Source organism: Podospora bellae-mahoneyi, assembly GCF_035222275.1.
Source record: "Podospora bellae-mahoneyi strain CBS 112042 chromosome 1 map unlocalized CBS112042p_1, whole genome shotgun sequence".
NCBI classification, from domain to species: Eukaryota; Fungi; Ascomycota; class Sordariomycetes; order Sordariales; family Podosporaceae; genus Podospora; species Podospora bellae-mahoneyi.
Genome location: NW_026946359.1, coordinates 4,141,524 through 4,159,308, shown reverse-complemented (window position 1 = coordinate 4,159,308; position 17,785 = coordinate 4,141,524). Strand labels below are relative to the sequence as shown.

At 53.8% G+C, this 17,785-nt stretch overlaps 7 protein-coding genes across 7 annotated transcripts; 4 read left to right on the top strand and 3 right to left on the bottom strand.

The window, feature by feature from the left end:
- Nucleotides 1-211: 211 nt before the first annotated feature.
- Nucleotides 212-2,710, bottom strand: ABP1 (actin binding protein; the record flags this gene model as incomplete). Its single annotated transcript, XM_062874555.1, has 3 exons — nt 212-342; nt 411-2,450; nt 2,518-2,710. The coding sequence occupies 3 exons, from the start codon at nt 2,708-2,710 to the stop codon at nt 212-214; spliced, it is 2,364 nt and encodes a 787-aa protein (XP_062737697.1).
- Nucleotides 2,711-3,320: 610 nt separating this feature from the next.
- Nucleotides 3,321-5,635, bottom strand: QC761_112720 (uncharacterized protein; the record flags this gene model as incomplete). Its single annotated transcript, XM_062874554.1, has 2 exons — nt 3,608-5,635; nt 3,321-3,524 (listed from the first exon to the last, which is right to left on the bottom strand). Exons 1-2 carry the CDS (start codon nt 3,701-3,703, stop codon nt 3,321-3,323), a joined length of 300 nt encoding a protein of 99 aa, XP_062737695.1. The 5' UTR covers nt 3,704-5,635.
- GRX3 (glutaredoxin) lies at nt 4,094-5,351 on the top strand (the record flags this gene model as incomplete). Its single annotated transcript, XM_062874553.1, has 2 exons — nt 4,094-5,202; nt 5,268-5,351. Exons 1-2 carry the CDS (start codon nt 4,516-4,518, stop codon nt 5,349-5,351), a joined length of 771 nt encoding a protein of 256 aa, XP_062737696.1. The 5' UTR covers nt 4,094-4,515.
- Nucleotides 5,636-6,484: 849 nt separating the features above from the next.
- On the top strand, nt 6,485-6,680 carry QC761_0013990 (uncharacterized protein; the record flags this gene model as incomplete). Its single annotated transcript, XM_062871965.1, has 2 exons — nt 6,485-6,606; nt 6,674-6,680. The coding sequence occupies 2 exons, from the start codon at nt 6,485-6,487 to the stop codon at nt 6,678-6,680; spliced, it is 129 nt and encodes a 42-aa protein (XP_062737694.1).
- A 202-nt stretch (nt 6,681-6,882) lies between these two features.
- On the top strand, nt 6,883-9,158 carry QC761_0013980 (uncharacterized protein; the record flags this gene model as incomplete). Its single annotated transcript, XM_062871964.1, has 2 exons — nt 6,883-7,821; nt 7,887-9,158. The coding sequence occupies 2 exons, from the start codon at nt 6,883-6,885 to the stop codon at nt 9,156-9,158; spliced, it is 2,211 nt and encodes a 736-aa protein (XP_062737693.1).
- Nucleotides 9,159-10,259: 1,101 nt separating this feature from the next.
- On the top strand, nt 10,260-13,389 carry QC761_112690 (uncharacterized protein; the record flags this gene model as incomplete). Its single annotated transcript, XM_062874552.1, has 12 exons — nt 10,260-10,561; nt 10,643-10,751; nt 10,866-10,955; nt 11,017-11,075; nt 11,140-11,190; nt 11,247-11,306; nt 11,366-11,527; nt 11,582-11,759; nt 11,817-11,844; nt 11,904-12,428; nt 12,484-12,565; nt 12,644-13,389. 12 exons carry the CDS (start codon nt 10,260-10,262, stop codon nt 12,882-12,884), a joined length of 1,887 nt encoding a protein of 628 aa, XP_062737692.1. The 3' UTR covers nt 12,885-13,389.
- Nucleotides 13,390-13,428: 39 nt separating this feature from the next.
- QC761_112680 (uncharacterized protein) lies at nt 13,429-17,632 on the bottom strand (the record flags this gene model as incomplete). The annotated part of the gene is made up of 2 exons (XM_062874551.1): nt 13,429-16,920; nt 16,979-17,632. The coding sequence occupies 2 exons, from the start codon at nt 17,630-17,632 to the stop codon at nt 13,429-13,431; spliced, it is 4,146 nt and encodes a 1,381-aa protein (XP_062737691.1).
- Between the last annotated feature and the right edge of the window lie 153 nt (nt 17,633-17,785).

Genomic DNA, 17,785 nt, shown 5'->3' with positions numbered 1-17,785 from the left:
TGTATTGCATTTGTCTTTTTCAGACGTGGAGAAGGGTAGCTACTGACACCATTCCTGGACTATGAACGTCAATCTTGCTAATTTATCCCTACTTCCTACTGCTGATTGCTCTCTCACGCTTTAAGAGGTTTTACAAATGCCAACAAACGCTGTGTGGTATCGTAGGACACCAGGTATTGTAAATCCAGCCACCTCCAGACCCATTTTACACCTAAGGCTTCTGATCAAGCTCCACATAGTTGGCAGGGAAGAGACCCGACGCTCCCTTGTAGTGTCCAAACCACCAGTCCTCATCAGGAAAGTCCAAGTTAGTGATGGTAGCGCCCTCTGGGAAGCTCAGTTCTGTACAAGGTCTATTAGTTTCACCACTCGCAAGACCGGGGAAATGTACGGTATGTGCCAGTCCTTACCATTGTCTTCCGCGGCTTCATAGTCAAACTGAGCCGTGGCCGTTGGCCCGCTTCCTACACCGTACTCAGACTTTGAATCGGGCGCGGAAGCATGGCTTGGCCCTGGGGCCGGGGCTGGAGCGGGAGCGGGAGCCGAAGGGACAGGAGCCGCTATGTCAGCCTCCAGAATTTCGACATAGTTGCAAGGGAACAAGCCGCTCCGGCCTTGGGCATCTGTGCCCATCCACCAATCAGGGTCCACCTTGTCAATGTTGCTAATGATTTCATTCTCGCGTAGTTCAAGCTCATTATCCTCAGCCTTTTCATAATCGAATAGAACTACAGCACGTAAGCCGCCATCGGTGTTGGACTGAGGAGCTGCTCCACCTGGCCTGGTAGTATCACTGGCAACAGCCGCGACGGTGGCAGCAGCAGCCCGGGGATCATAGGCATCCTCCTCTGTTGGGAGGTCTTCCTCGCGAGGGATCTCCTCAGGAACAGGCACAGGACGAGGGGGAAGCGCCTCAACAGGCGGTTCAAGGTCTGGAACAGAACTGCGTGCAACCGGCACCGCAATGCGCACAGGAGGGGGGTCGCGTTCTTCGTAGTTCCGAGATGGGACGGGAGGCTCTTGCTGTTCCTCCTCCTCCTTTTTCTCCGCTGGGGCTGGTCTGGATGGGAGACCAGGGAGGGCAAACCCTCCGGCAGGTCGGCTTGCCTGAGGTGGTGGCGGCGGCGCGGCCTCCTCTTCAGCTGGCGCAGATTGTGAAGAGACGCCAATGGGCGGTTGGTCCTTGAACCTATCGCGCAGCGCTGCGATGCCACCGGGGGAAGGCGCGGCTGTCTCGGGCTCGGCTTCGGGCTGTGAGCGCTCAGTACCACTACCGCCGGTCGCATGCTTCTCCACCCCGCCGCGTCCAAAGTTGGTCGTACTGACAGGAGCCCAGCTCTTGCCTGCGTATCCGCTCTTCCACTCGCTGCCGCTCTTTTGAGCCGTGATTTCGGGAGCAGGCCCAGGCGATGCCGACGAGATTGATCCACCTTGCTTAGCCTTCTTCTCCGCCCACAGCTGGGCCGGTGTTTTGCCCCCCTGGTCAGCAAATGTGCGGCTGGCGGCGCCAACCGGTGGGGGCGCTGGAATACATGCCGCCCCGAAGCCGGATGGCGTGGGTGCTTTGGTCCCAGTAAAGGGGGTACTGCCAAACTTGTTGGCGACCTTGGGTTTGGGCAGCTCTGTAAGACGCTCCGATTGAGCAAAGGCAGCACTGCGCTCGGCAAGAGACTTTGGTGCTGATGGCTCCTCTGATGCTTCTACTGGACGCTGAGTTTTGGCACGAATGGCGGCGATGTCGACCTTTCCCACGGGTTCATAGGCACCCCTTACCACGGCAGGCCGGTCATCCTGCTTTGCCTGAGCCCGCAAGGCGGCCACATCAACTCTTCCCACGGGCTGATACCCACCCTTAACAATATTGCGAGCCTGATCATCGGATTGAGAGGGGGTGCTGTGGCGGGACTCGTCGGGGTTTTTCCTCAGACCAGCAATATCAACCTTGGTTGGCTTGTAGGCGGGCGCCACTTTTTCGATCTGAGTGCGGGAAACGGGAGGGGCGTCTGCTCCCCAGCCGTCATCATCGGTATTATCTTGTCTGCGATTGCGGGCCGCGACGAGGGGATTGAAGGAGGTGCCGGAAGTCGAGGTAGTCGGAGTGAAGACGGGCTTCTTGGCAACCGGCGGTGGCGCTGCCGCCGTAGCAGGGGCCGGGGCGGACCCAGCCGAGTATTTAGCACCCGAAGCATCCGCAACCTTTTGCACGATGGCTTCAGGTTCGAGGTCGGCATCAGATCGCGCCGTGATTTGGACGTGGTAACCGGTGAGGACCTTGGAGACGGCGGCAACGTGGCTGGTGAAGTAGCCTTTGGTCCGCTCAGGGACGCCCCCACCGCACCAGGCGATGAAGACATTCTTGGGCAGGCCACTGTTTCGGTCCTTGATTCTGACAAAAGCAAACTGAATGCGTCCCTCGTTGAAGTCCTCGATCAGGACGGCAAGCTCGCCCTCTGTTGACGCAAAGCGGTGGTTAGTAAGCCCAAGCCGGAAGGACCGGGAGGTTTCCCTGGAACTCACCGCCAGTGGTCTCAACCTTGAGGACACTCTCTTTCGAACCCGTGTTTTGGAAGGCATTCAGTAATGGCGCCTGTACCGTGAACAGGGCCCAGCGAGCGGCGGTAGGTGAGGTTGCTGACAGCGTGCCTTTGATGACGCCTTGGTAACTGTTCTTGATGGCCACGCCATTGGTGGACAGATTGAGCGAAGACATGGTCGTTGTGTAGTGACTCCAGAAGTTGTCTGGGCCGAGCGTGAGAATGGAATGATTCGAGAAGGCCCAGTGGTGACAAAGAGAGGGCTTTAAACAAGAAGCTAGAAGTATGACTGACTGATGTCTTGCGAGAGGTTGAGGGAACTGGGAAACGGAGAGGGAGCTTCCAGTAGGTTGCCAACCCGACGTCAAAGAGGCTGTGCGCCTCCCCTAGCAGCCCACTGAGCCCACCCAGTCTCCAGGGTACGTCTTGGCGCGCATTTCATCGAATGGGGTGCTGCCATTGGACAGGACAAGAGCCCCAGTTTTCCCATCATCACCTTCACTTGGACAACACTCATGTACAACAGGATATGTAATTAGTGTAGCTCTAATAACGTCCGTACTGGTATCTGGGTGATAGTGATGTATCCAGGTGCTTCCTAGGGGTTTCAAATATCCATTTCAACCCATCTTACAGCTCTGTGACGGTGCCCACACCAGGTCAACAGCGAGAAATGAAGCTGTCCTCCTCGTCCCCTGATTCCCTCTCATCGCTCCCCATCTCGTTTTGAATTACTAAACTGGAAACACCCTGCTCAAACTCCAATGCCGAATTCTGGCGCCGCCATTAACAACACTCCATGCAGCACTCACAACAGTCTGCACAGCATTCGCAGCCCTCTTCGCATAAGAAGCAGCAGCACATGGCTGCTAGACAGCCCTTAAGACAACCACCGCCACCGCTGCTCTTCGTCGGGGGTGCCTGTTGCTGATACTGCATCGGCCCCTGCGGTGGGTAGTACCCTTGTTGTGGTGGAGGGCCTCCGTAGGACTGTGGTATACCTCGTCAGCATAGGCATCCCATCTCAGCGCGGGAAGCTGCCGTCCAGCAGCTCCGGAACAGGGTTAACTCACCGGTTGGGGATATTGAGGGTAGGCCTGTGGTGGTGGGTGCGGAGAGGCGTAGCTCTGTTGCGGTGGGCCTTGTTGATAGTATTCGGCAGCTGACATTGTGTAAGTCTGCGAGGATAAGTAGGTTTCCGATCCGGGCAGGTGACTAGGTTGGAGAGTTTCAAGATCTCAAAGGAGGATGTGAATTAGTAGGTCAGTTGCGGAGCAAGATGAGGGAAAGACGGTGAAAGGGTCTTCTGCAGAATGGGGAGGCTGGAGAGGCAAGCTCTTGTCGCTAGTAGATGATGGAAAGGGGCGGAAAACAACACAGACGCGACGACCTTGCCTTTGGCTGCGAGTCCCTCGACCTTTAATAATGGATGGCTCTACACCTGCTGAGCTGGAAAGCACGTGTCATGGTTCATTGATGTTGAAGGTGCACGAAGGTGCGACCTGCAACCGGCGAAGTGTTGACGATGCAATTAGCTTGCATCAAACCCCAGCCACCATGCTTAGCATCCGCAAGTCTGTCTCGAGCTTTGCAATCGGCACCTAGGTATGCTTTAAAAAGCTTTAAAGATACCACAAATAAGTACATCGGGTTGTCGGTCTTACGGGAGCTTCCAGGCACGCTTCTCTTCCGTCTTGGCCGGAGTTAAAGGTACCTACTGTGTAGGAGACAATCCCAAATGACGCAACAGATCTCTGGCCAATCAGGGCCCATATTAGCGGACTGCGGGGTCATCCGCCATCGGCCCCAGCTTTATCGCAGTTCATGGAGGGGCAATGCTCGGCACTGTTTGGAGAATGTTCGGTTTGCCTGAGCCACTTGAACTTTTGAGATCACCTCATAGAACATTGCACACCGACAGCCACGCCTTGCGAGTCTTGGTCTCCCCGTCACCCGCTCGAATATCTACCAATACAACAACATGTCGACTATTCGCGAAATCACCAGTCTTTCGAACTGGGAACATCACGTCACCTCACTACCGCCTTCCACTCTCCTCGTGGTCTCTTTCCATGCGCCATGGGCCGCTCCATGCACGCAAATGGCGACCGTCCTGTCGACGCTGGCGAGCGAGTATCCCGTCACTGAACCACCGTCCACATCATGGGTGTCGATCAACGCAGAGGATCTTTCGGATATTAGCGAAACCTACAACGTGACAGCCGTTCCATTTCTTGTCCTTATTCGCAACGGACAGGTGCTGGAAACCGTCAGTGGAAGCAGCGCCGTCAAGGTGCGGAATGCCATCGAAGCCCATGCCGCCAAGGCCGGCGCCCCAGTTTTGAATGGCGCTGCGACTGCGACTGACGGCCATGATGGTGAGGTGGCAACCGAGGATCCAGAGAAGAATAAGGAGGAGCTCTTCAAGCGTCTGGGAGATCTTGTGAAGGCTGCTCCCGTGATGCTCTTCATGAAGGGCACTCCTAGCGAGCCCAAGTGCGGCTTTTCTCGGCAGCTAGTAGCTATTCTGCGGGAAAACGCCGTCAAGTATGGCTTCTTCAACATCCTGGCCGACGATGAAGTGCGCCAGGGCCTCAAAGAGTTTGCCGACTGGCCAACTTATCCCCAGCTCTGGGTTGACGGCGAGCTGGTCGGAGGGCTTGATATTGTATGTTTTCCTCCTGTCGCCTGTTTCTTCTGCTATATGGGTCACGCCGACTAACCAGGTTACAGGTCAAGGAGGAACTGTCTAATGACGCCGACTTCTTCAAGGCATATAGCATCAAGTCCAACGGCGAGACTACAGCCGCCTCGTGAGAAGAAAACCCCTATCATAGGATAATCAAATCAGAACCATGAGAACTTTGTAGGCTCACCACTGTAGCAGCGGGCTGCACTGGCTGCTGTTCATTCACGTGGCGTTGATTGGTTCCACAATCGCTGCGACGGTTGTCCGGCGTGCTAGGTTTGTGTGACGATAGAAATAGGGGGGCGCTGCTGACATGCTGACGACGTCGGGCAATCTTCCTCACACGCCGGTGAGTCACTGGAATATTGATGAGAACGGAACGGAAAGGCAAGGGATTAATAAGCAGCTCCTGTGTGGGGGGTGTAGTTCAGGCCCAACTCATATGACTTCCTGTCCCTATGCTGTATGGTAGAGGAAGATATGGATCAAGAGAAATACGCGAACCCGCTAGACGATGGGGGTAACAGCCAAGTCTTGACGCAAAGCTAGGCCATGTGTGTACATTCTCAATGTAGTAGTCTGGTATATCTGAGTTATGTGTAGTGCAATATCACGCCATCGCAATCCTTCATCGCAACCAATCCCTCAGACAGCAACAGCAGGCTAACCAGACCTCGGCCAGGAGATAAAGAGCTGCCCGGATAGCCCCCCCACTCAAGCAGCAGCTCATGTATCAGCCCCACCAACAACGTTTATGGATAGGAGGGGAGCGGGACATGGTCGCATCGCAATCCTGTGTTTGCCTAGGGTCTTCTCCAACTCGCTCCTACATTCAACCCCATCTCTTTATTTTCTGACCGAGTCTACGTTTTGCGCCTGCCACGGCCATTCACCCTATCTATTCCTCACAGTTCGCGCGCGCATGCGAACGTGGTGCTTCTGTTCCGCCCCGTCGACAGGTCGAATTGGAGGACCCGACGAGCCCACCTCACAACAATCTTAGCTGCCAAACCGGCACTCCCCTGCATGCCAGACTACGCGACATACCTCGGCGGTGGACACTGAAGCCCTTCCACCATCAGCTGTGTCTCCTTTCAGACGTCTCTTTCCGAACCACCCGACCTTACTGAGGTTCAGACAAGCCTGTGCGGTGGGTCTTTGCTATCTCCACCTTACCCCGGATCTACAGTGGCGGCTGGGGACGATTGGGAACGGAGGAAAGATATCAAGATCCAACAGCCAATCTTTAAGAACGCGCATCATGACGCCGACACCACCATCGACTACGCCTTCCTCGAATGGGCGTTCGCCTGATGGCCAGTTCCGGGTGGTCCGCAAGAGAAACAGAGTACCATTGAGTTGTTACCCTTGCCGGCAGAGGAAGTAAGGCATTCATTCTCACTGCTCCGACATACTTCTGACCGTCCCTTGCTGACAATGCCGTGCTTAGGTTGTAAGTTCGAGACGACAATGGCGATGGCCATGGTGGTGGGATACCAAATGCTCATCTACTCACACTCTTTTTCTAGAAAATGTGACAGGTCTCATCCATGCAGCAATTGCGTGAAGCGCGAGGGATCCGATGCAAATGCGTGTTCTTATGCCGCCCCGACGTCACGCAAAAAGGGCCAGAACCAGGGTGAACCAACGCCGGATGATATGCAAAATCGCATTGACAGGCTTGAGGGACTGGTGTTATCATTGATGCATGGCGGCGCAAACATTGAGATATCGCCGGCTTCAGTTCCAAACAGAAGCTCATCTGACCCTGCTTCCAACGCCACACCCTCTACGGTAGACAATAACTCTGCTACGTCCAAAGTCGATACGCACTTGGAGGATGCGATGCAGGATGAAGATGAAAGCGATATCGAAGATGTAGCCAAGTCGCTTGGCGTGCTGAAAGTTGACCCGACGAAAAGTAAACATATCTACCTCGGAGAAGAGCATTGGCACACCATTCTGCTCGATATCACCGAGGTCAAGAATTATTTCGCATCCCACAGGAAGGAGCTGGAAAACAGCTATGAGCAGGTCAAGCGTAGCAAGCCCTCCACGGCCATGGCTCCACCCGCGCTGCTAATGGGGGCTATACCGGCGACTGAAGTTGAGCTTCGAGCTGAACTGCCACCCAAGTCGACCGTCTTGACGCTGTGTGGGAGATATTTCAATTCCATGGATAATGCTGTCAACATCATACACGCACCCACCTTTCACCAACAACTTCGAAATCATTGGCAGGACCCATCCAAGACGCCAATCATGTGGCTAGGGCTGCTCTACTCAATCTTGTGCTTGGCTATGCTTTCATACCACAAGGTCGGGGACGAGCCTCCAGAGTGGAGAGGGAGAGCGCTCGAGCTGGCCGACGAGTACCGACTGCGAACCGTGCAGTGCCTGATAGCGGGCGATTACACCAAACCGGCCGAGTATACCGTCGAGACCATGATCCTCTATGCCTTTTGCGAGTATTCTTCCCGTTGGGATGCCGATCTGGGCCTGTGGCTGATCATATCGCTCGTCACGAGGGTGGCACTGCGCATGGGATACCACCGTGATGGTAAGTGGTTTCCCACAACCATCACGCCTTTCCAAGCCGTAAGTTGAGCCATTGAGAATGATTTCTCCCTCAAATCATAGACTAACCGCCACGTGGAATGTAGGAGATGAGGCGAAGAACATGGGCCTTGGTCAGGACGACAGACATTTTCTTTTCACATCAAGTATCGCTTTCAAGCATGATCAATGACCATGACTGTGACACGGAGATGCCACACAACATCTTTGACGAAGAGTTTGGCCCAGATACAAAGGTATTACCTCCGTCCAGGCCGAGCTCCGAGCCCACACCCATCAGCTACATGATCGTCAAGATCCGTCTTTGTCTGGAGCTCGGCAATATCCTGCAGATAACTGGCCGAGTCAAGAACCAAGTTCATTACGACGAAATCCTTCGGCATGACTCCAAGTTGCGCGACATCAAGGCAGAGCTTCCACCTCACCTGAAGTTGCAGCCACTCGAGGGCTCCCATGACCCGCTCACACTCATCATCGCGCGGTTCAACATCGATATCCTTCACCTGAAGATTATATGTCTTCTTCACAGAAAATATCTGCCTAGGGCAAGGCACAATCCCCGGTACGCTCACTCTCGTCGCAGCGCCATCGAGGCATCCCTCGAAACATTGCGGCATCTGGCGACCTTGCACAGAGAATCACAGCCCAACGGGCGCTTGCAGTCGATCAAGTGGTATGTCACTTCGGTGGCAACCAAAGATTTCTTGCTTCCCGCAATGCTCATTGCTCTGGATCTCCACTTTGATAACGAGGCGCAGCGGTCTGGGGAGCGGCAGAGCTCCCACAGTCTGTATTTTTGGACTCGCGAGCAGCGGGAGGAGATGATCCGTAGCCTCGAGCAGACGATAGAGATCTGGAAGGGGCTCGTTGACACCTCGATCGAGGCGGTCAAGGCCTCGAACGTATTGGAGGTCATGCTGGCCAAGATCAAGAGTTTCGTTCGGCCAGACAGTGTGGGAGTAAGTCCGCCCGAAGCGGTGATGCGTAATGATTTTTTCGGGTCAGTCGACTCGGGGGTGTCGCAGCCGGAGCACTCGGCCGCCATGACGCTGGGAATGCTGTCAAGTGGAAACCCCCCGAGCGGCAACCTGTCCTCGGCATTCGACACTGTCCAGAGTCCTGGGGGTACCACTTATTCGGCTCTTGATCTGGGACTGAAATCAGACGCGGGGGCCGCCTCTGATTTTGCAAATGCCTCGTTGCTGGATGGAGTGCAGTCTCCGCTCTCCATGTTCAATAGCATGGCACACAGTGGTATGGATTTTGGAAGCAACTTTGACTGGGTGAGCAGTCCCACCATCCTGTGCCAACACCGGCCCGACTCTTGCTTCTTTGCTGACGCAGTACGCTACATGTAGGACTCGTTCGAAAACTACACCCAGACTGCCAACTTCGGTGGAGAAACGTACACCTTTTTCTCTGGTAACGCTGACACGTTGCAGCAACGACCAGACGGGTCTCTGTTTTATGGAAATCCGGACTGATATCACAACATCTAGTTGACGGAGAGCCGAGGGCCTGTTTGAGACCGCTTGTCGAATACGTCATGGGAAGGTAGTTTGTTCGGGTTTCCTGGGCCAGGTGTGGGAATCAGTAGGACAGAGGGGAAAAGCGTGGGTTGGTTTGAGGTCGCCTCTGGGTTGTATATCATAATACCCCTTCTCATCCTTCACTGTCATAACTACTACCACTATCAGTGTGTGCTAGCTGCTCGAACGTTGGAAAAAAAAAATGCAAAGAGCCGAGGCTGCCATGCCGAAGATTTGTTTCATCGCACGTTACACTGCCCCTACCCGCATTTTATGTACGCTGACGACTTTTCGTCATTGGAAGGTGGTGTAGAGAAAAGGCATTGTCGGCAGCGCATTCGGGCCTTCTGCCGCTCCCTTGGAAGACAGATTCAGGGGTCGAGGCGGGGCCCCGGATCTCCAACATTTGCCGGGAATGCGTGCGGCTGCCGGCTTGGTACGGTATCTGGCCCTTTCGAGACACATGGCTCCGAGTGCAGCGTCAATGGAAGGTCGAGATCAGGTCCGCATCTAGTCATATGCCCAGTCTACGGTTGAACAAGTTTTGTATCCGGTCTCGTAACGGACCGAATTTGGGCGCGCCAATTGCTGGGCCATAGTTACATGCTTCTCTACACACCTCTGCGGTATGGTTGGTACGTTCACGGTACCATCATGATGGATATCTCTCTATCTGATTCTTGACACTCCACTTGGATTTGACACTTGCTAATCATCATCAAGGAAGTGCTTGCCATGGTGTCTCGAGGATGGTGTACTTAATAAGGGGGCTGGCTTCAAGTTCAGCTTCAGCTCCGTGGATATAACTCAACTCGGCGGTTCTCACACACCGATCATTTTTTTCCCTTCCTCGCTCACCCACTCCTCCTTGACGGGCTCTCTTTCCATCGCCGCAGAAGTTCTCAGTGATAGCACCTCGCTGTTGTCACAATGTACACCCTGAACTTCGGCAAGCGGCTCCTGGCCGCAGGGGCAGCGCTCTGTGGAGTGATGGGAGTCTCGGGACTTTCAGCGGCAGAGTGGCGCAAGCAGTCTATCTACCAGGTTGTCACTGATCGATTCGCCCGCACCGATCTTTCGACTACAGCACCATGCGATACCACTCACCAAGTGTACTGCGGCGGGACCTGGAGGGGACTCATCTCGAAGCTAGACTATATCCAAGGCATGGGCTTCACAGCTGTTTGGATCTCGCCTGTTGTCAAGCAGATTGATGGAAACTCAAGGGATGGGTAAGGACAACGCTTTGCTATGACTCACTATGAAAGTGGTATCTTTGTTTTGGTTGAGGGCTGACAAATACGCGAATATAGATCGTCCTATCATGGGTACTGGGCCAAGGACATCTGGGCTCTGAACCCAGCGTTCGGCAACGAGGACGACCTGAAGGCCTTGTCCGCGGCGCTCCACGCGCGAGGAATGGTGCGTTTGTTGACTCGAGCCTCAGCTTCTGCTCTTCAGAAACCACCATAGTTGTTGGGTAGGGCTGGGTGGACAGAAGGGACATCCCTGCTAACCATATTGACGATTACGTAGTATCTTATGGTGGATATTGTCACCAACCACATGGCGCACATGGGCTGTGCTAACTGTGTTGACTATGGTGCTCTCAGCCCCTTTTCGTCGGTATATACCTCTAGACTCTAAGGCCTAACAAGATTTCAGTTGCTGATACCGTGTTCCGCAGTCTTCGTACTATCACCCTCCCTGTTGGATCAATTACAATAGCCAAACTTCAGTCGAACAGTACGTACTGTTGTGTTTTGCGCGAGGTGCTCGCAGAATCTATGCAGAGCTAACATACGGCAAGATGCTGGCAAGGAAGCGACACCGTCAGTCTCCCAGATCTTCGGACATCAGAGTAAGCACACACGAGAAAGCACCATTCGCTATGTGCTTTGTGTTGACTTGTTATAGTCCCAATGTGCGTCGGATTTGGAACGAGTGGATTTCTCACCTTGTTTCTACCTATTCCATGTACGGGCCCTCAACCTGTGCCATGAAGCGAAATGAAGAACTAACTCTATTTTGTTCAGTGATGGTCTACGAGTCGACAGTGCAAAGCATGTCGAGACATCGTTTTGGTCTGGATTCATTGCCGCGGCGGGCGTATACTTGACGGGTGAGGTGTACCATGGCGATGCTCTTTATGTCGCGCCATACCAAAACTACATGGATGGCGTCTTTGATTATCCTAGGTGAGTCGATGTCTCTTTTGCTGATCAAAGGACATTTCTGACCATACATCTCAGCTACTATTACATTCTCCGGGCTTTCCAGTCCACCAGCGGTAGCATGAGCGCGCTCGTGGCTGGTCTCGATACAATCAAGGGCGTTGCGAAGGATCTCAGTCTTTGGGGCTCGTTCCTAGAGAATCACGACGTGGAGCGCTTCGCTTCCTTTACCAAGGATATGGCGCTGGCAAAGAATGTGAGGCATCTCCAACCCTATCTTTCCGAGCAAGCGCTAACACAGGTCTTTTGTTAGGGAATCGCTGTCACGATGCTGAAGGATGGTACGTATTAGTCCACTCATCACTTGAATTGTTCGTGGTGGTTCACTAACAACTCATAGGTATCCCCATCATCTACCAGGGACAAGAGCAACACTATGCCGGTACAGGAACCCCCAACAATCGCGAGGCTGTCTGGTATTCGGGCTACTCGACCAGCTCGGAACTCTACCAATGGATCACCAAGCTTAACCAGATTCGGTCGCACGCCATCTCACAAGACTCGAAATACCTCACATATAACGCCCATACTATCTACTCAGACAGCCGCACCATTGTTCTCCGAAAGGGGTTCACAGGAGCTCAGGTTATCGGTGTTTACACCAACGCCGGCTCCTCCTCGTCGGTGCCTGTTACCCTGGTCTCTTCGGCCACTGGCTTCACCCCCAACCAGGCCTTGATTGATGTCATGAGCTGCACCCCTTACACCACAGATGGAGGTGGTGATATCACCGTCACGCTCAATGGCGGTGTTTCAAGGGTGCTCTACCCGGCCTCTCGCCTCGCCGGAAGTGGCATCTGCCCTTCCCTGACTGGCCCGCCGACCGCGACATCAACGACCGCTGCCCCAACTGCCACCCCGACAGGTATGCTCTTCTTGAATCTACCGGTGAGGCAGAGAGCTTACGTGAATTCACTCAGCCAATCCCAGCTGCTCCTTAGCCACGGTCGGTATCACTTTCAACCACCTCGTGTCCACGTCTTTCGGCGACTCAGTCAAGGTGTATGTCATAAACCCCCACCCACTCTTTCTGTTCTTTTTCACCGCAACCATACTAACAAGTCTTTTCCCACCCAACAGCACTGGAAATGTGGCCGCTCTCGGCAACTGGAACCCAACCAACGGCGTTGCGCTCAACGCATCGCAGTACACCAACAACAACCCTCTCTGGACCGGGACTCTGAAGCTTGCCCCTGGGACCAAAATCCAATACAAGTTTGTCAAGGTCAGCAGCTCAGGTGCGGCGTCATGGGAGTCGGACCCCAACCGATCTTACACTGTCCCCTGTGCGGCGGCATCGGTGGGGAGCTCATGGAAATGAGCTATGATCAACAATCCACTGTAATGTTGACGATGAATAGAAAAATGACTTCGCGTTCGTTTGCCCAGTGTCCCCGAGCCTTTTGGCCATTTCGCTGTGAGCTTTTGGGAGTGTGCGTGAATGTCATGTCAGCAGTGACGGAACTGTCAGGGGGAAGAGTTGAGAGATGTGATCGCTGCATTTGCACTTGGAGTAAATTGGTGATGGAAGACTATTTAATGCAGGGTCTGGATTGAATGAGTTTGGGTGAAAGGGGGGAGTTGTGGATCCGGGAAGACCAGATGTCCAGCTCGAAATCAACCCCACCCAACTTCTGGGACACTTCGAGATCACCTGCTTAATGCGAGATGGCTAGCAGTGCTGTTCTACATCACCTGTGATTACAACACTTTTCATGCTCCATCATCTCAGTCATGCCCATACTATCAGGATATTCCCAAAGTTGGGTATTCATATATATATATATATATGCATTGATTGAGACCAATACAGAAACAATGTCATCCATCAACTTGAGCCTCGTGTTGTGATATGAGGTAGCAAGCTAGGCCGCCGGAAACCGAGGATCATACTCCTCTAGGTATGCTGAATTATTGACCGTAACTCCTCCGTCCGTCCTTCGTCTCCCTTCTGGTGCCATGCTGAATCTTCTAGCCATATTCATCTCTGAAGCCGATCCTGCAGGCCGAGTGGCCGATGCGTACCAGGCCTCATACCCACCACCTTCAGCAAAGGGGTCAACTGGCTCACGATGAGGAACTATTCGCTCTTCAAACACGTAGCGTGTCTGGGGCTCACGCCGAACCGGTCGTTCAATATAATATGAACGCTCTCCCTCGATAACGTGTACAATTTCAACAATCTCATCAGCCGGGTTAATCGGTCTGCGCGGCCCGTCGCGGTATCTCGGATAGTCAGACTCCTCCCTCAACAGCCTCAGCCCACTGCCTCGCTCCGGCTCCGCGGGTAAGACATAAGAGGGCCGATCATACCGGGTGTAGTATCTCTCCTCAGGCGCGGCGTACCCGGAAGGTCTGATGGCGTCCGAAGTTGTTGGGGACCGGTGATCAGGCCGTTCGACTTCTATTCTTGAATGATAAGAGGACTGCTGTTCGACCCGCTTATCAACTGAGATCCTCTGCCGAGTGGATGGCTCGAAATAGCGATACTGATCTTCATCCCCACTCTGCCGGGCATGGGGCTGCGCGGCGTTACCAAGAGTTTCCCCAGCTGCGGGAGCAGTCCCATTCTTGTGATACACGGGCCCACGCGGCACCTGGGTGAGATGTGACTCCAAAGCCGCTAAAAGGTCGGTAGCATCTTTGCCCACCGTGGTGCGATCCTGGCCTGACGAGCCTCCAAAAGAAGTAATCGATACTGGAGCTCTGTCCACTCTGTTCGACGAGGAAGTGTCAGGATTATCGCTGGTGCTTCTGCGCCGGGTACTGGACTCATCCCTTCTAAAGTGCCTCCCGTCCTGGTTTCTCTTGCGCTTGTTCTTGCCAGATGCTTTCTTTCCATTTTGAAGCCCGTTTTGGCGTCGGTTGGCAGGTCGAGACCCCTGTGAGGCGTGCCCGCCACCCTCACTGGGATGCCCCGAGGCTTTTTCAGACGCTGCAGTAGGGGTTGTGATAGCTGGAACATCATTGGAGAGATTTCCGGAATGACTATACGACGGGGCCGTGTTACCATATGCACCAGCCGACGAGACCTGTGATGAGTTGGTCCGCAAGGCACTGTGGACTTCCTGGGCGGCTGGATACACAGAAGAGGAACTTGCTGGCTGTCCGTAATAAACATCGGCAGGCACAAGCTTCGGACCCTGCTGTTCAAAGATCCCTGGCAAAGCTTCGACTATCAGTCGCTTTTGCACCTCTGACATTGCAGAGTACAGATTCGATATCGGAGCTAGCTCCGGTAAGAACACCATGTCCAACGCCCAATCCATAGGAGGCGCATGCGCACTCTGCAAAGGCTTGACGTGCTTGGATTGGAAGTGATTTGTTAGCTGGGGCAGCGAGAAGCTCTTTCTGTCTTGCTCTACCGTGGCAGCGTTACCAAGTCCAAGATGACAAGCCTTGCAGATCAGGTCGTTCACGTTTCGAACAGGACGCATGTCTTTGTTGTTCGAGAGCCCCTCGATAAAAATCGCGAGCGCGGGCGGTTCGTAAAATTTAGAGTGGAATCTCTTGACCAAATGATGAATTGTCACAAAGACGCGTACACTGCCAGGAAGTCCTCGTATGTTGCCCAGTTCTTGCCAGACCTCCCGCGAATTCCGGGCTATATCCTCAAGTTTTGCTCTGTGCATATCGGGGTGTGGTGTTGCCGAAGGAAGGTAAGGATGGGCGACTGGATATGGTGGATAACCATGATCGTACGGGTTGCCTTGGGGAGGCTGTTGCGGGTAATGATGAGATGAATCGGTAGCTGAAGCAGGGCCTGGGGGGTATTGACCCACAGGCGGCTGGTAAGGCGGATATGGATCAGATGGCGCTGGGTAAGACTGGTGGTGCTCATACCCAGGCTGAGACGGATAGGAAGGCACGATCTGATGTGGCTGTAAGGGGTACGGCGGCGGCGGCGGCGGTGGCGGCTGATAAGGGTCATTGTAGGCTGAATTTCCATACCCATATGGGCCCGATGGGTATGTTGGCAAATGATTAGGTGCAAGTGGTGCTGGAGGGTAGCTGTGGCCGACTGGGAAGGATGGAGGACCGGTGGCGGAAAAAACAGGTTGGGTGGGCGCAAAGAAAGGCTGATGGCGAACCTGTCGGATCTCTGCCGCAAATGGAGGATGTTCCGGCCATTCTGCTCGCCAGTAGACAACGATGTTGCCCGAACTGAGAGCGCTTGTGTGCTTTGCGGCGAAATGTTGTATAACACCTTCAAACCCGAATGTCTTGGTGATCCCCTCGCAGCCATTGCAATAAAAAAGTTCCTTGTGGTAGCGTTCTGTGATGGGCTTGATTTTCGTATCGAAAATCCATTTCATATTCTCCAGTGTGAGCTTCTGCGTGAAGGGACCCTCTAGAGGATCAACGGGCGGTGTTTGACCGGCAGACCTTGCAGCATCGACATCCTTGGCAATTTCAGCGTAGAATCGTTTACGCACGTAGCCAAGTGCCTCAACCGCAAACCTGGCACATGTTTCCTTGGTGACCTTGCCATTGTTCCACCCGTCTCTGATTATCTCATCTGCATACCCGGCGATGCGTTCTCGAAGAGGCCCTTGTTGATCTTCCCAAGCCTTGTCGATCAGATCCCGGGCTTCTTTTGTGCTAGCAAGAGTCGTTTCAAGATGTGAGTCTTGCTTGGCCTGAATGGCGGCTGCGTTCTCTCGTTCTCGCTGTTCAGCGTCAGCTCGTTGAGCCAAGAGCCGCGGCTTGAGGACTTCCCAGGCTTTATCGTCAAAAGGAGGATGAGGAATCTGCATAGCTGCTTGGAATGATGGGATGTGCCGGAGTACGTTTGGGCCCAAGGGGGGCTCAAGAAGCAGCGCACGTCGCTCAATCTCGGCTCTCCGCGCTGCCTTGAGCTCAGCAACCTCAGCCGCGGTGCGTTCATGACGAATATGGGGAAACTGCTGACGGGTGGCAGCCGAGGATGGTTGATTTGGCAGCATCGAAGATGAAAAATCAGAAGATGGCGCGTGCGTCATGGAGGCAGGCAGAGTGCTCACAACGTCTTTCACGTAGCCAGGGTAAAGCTGCGAGCACATTTTTGCAAGCCCACCGAGACTTTCCCATTTCTCCCACTTCAAGACTTCTTGTCGGATGCCGCTACCGCGCGCTGGAAGTCCCTTCAACCATTCTGTCACCGTCCCCGGGCCCATTTCTCTGACCTCTAGAAGTTCACGTTCCAGTGCTTGAATCTCGGAGGAAAGGAACCGTTTGGTGACCTGTGTTTCGACAGGAAGCTGACCTTGTTCAAAAGTAGTAGCCGGGAGGACCTGAAGGTCGCTTGTGAGGTACACGAAAGAGAGCGCGGGTACAACTGAGGAAGGGATAGTGGGTGAGAGATCTAAATCGAGCTCCTGTTTTCCGGTGTCAAACTGAAGGTTCTCCCAGAGAGGAGGCGCGGAATGATCGTACCTTGATGGTGTGCTTCAAGAGACACGCTGCACACATACAAGTCTCAAATGGCCAGATGGTAGCTACCCCGTTTTCTCCGGGACCTCGAAGATGAGGATCAAGCATGGTAGTCTGTTTCCGCGGATCCAGTTTTCCACAGTAATGACACCTATGAGAGCAAGCAAGCCGCCACATCTCGAGTTCTGTCTTGGAGCGCAATGGGGAGGGCATATAAGGCCAAAAGAGCCGTCTGGAAACCTGCCAGATACTGTTGGCCTTGATTTGTGCAACAGCACCGCTGCTGCTAGAAGCGGGAGCGTCTTTGCTAACCTTCGAACTTGGGTCAAGATATAGGTTGAAGAGTTTGTTGACAGACAACAAGTTACCCAATGACCTTGGCGGACAGAAGGTAAATATCCGATGCCAAATCTCTGGGGGAAGAGCAGACCGATCCACCGGTATGGGCACCGCAACAGATTTCCTTTCGGCGCAGTCATTGTCCACCTTGACCTTCTTGTTCGTCTCTTGAGATGAAACTTCCGTAGATGCATCCGACTTTGCTTCGAGCCCAGATGACTTGCGTTTCCTTGTCAACACGGGCGCCTCAGCGTTTGGGAGCTCCGGGCCTCGAGAAGCCATTGGATGGCCAGCTCCATGTAAACCATTCGAGGCCATTTGAGAAACGAGAAGAACAACGTCGCACCAAATTGGTGGCGACAGAAAGGAGAATGGAAACACTTGTCCGGTGCTGCTGAGTGGGGAGGAGGGGGGGGGCAGGGAGAAATAGGATGATGGAGTGAAGGAGGAGTTGGTAGACTGACAACGACG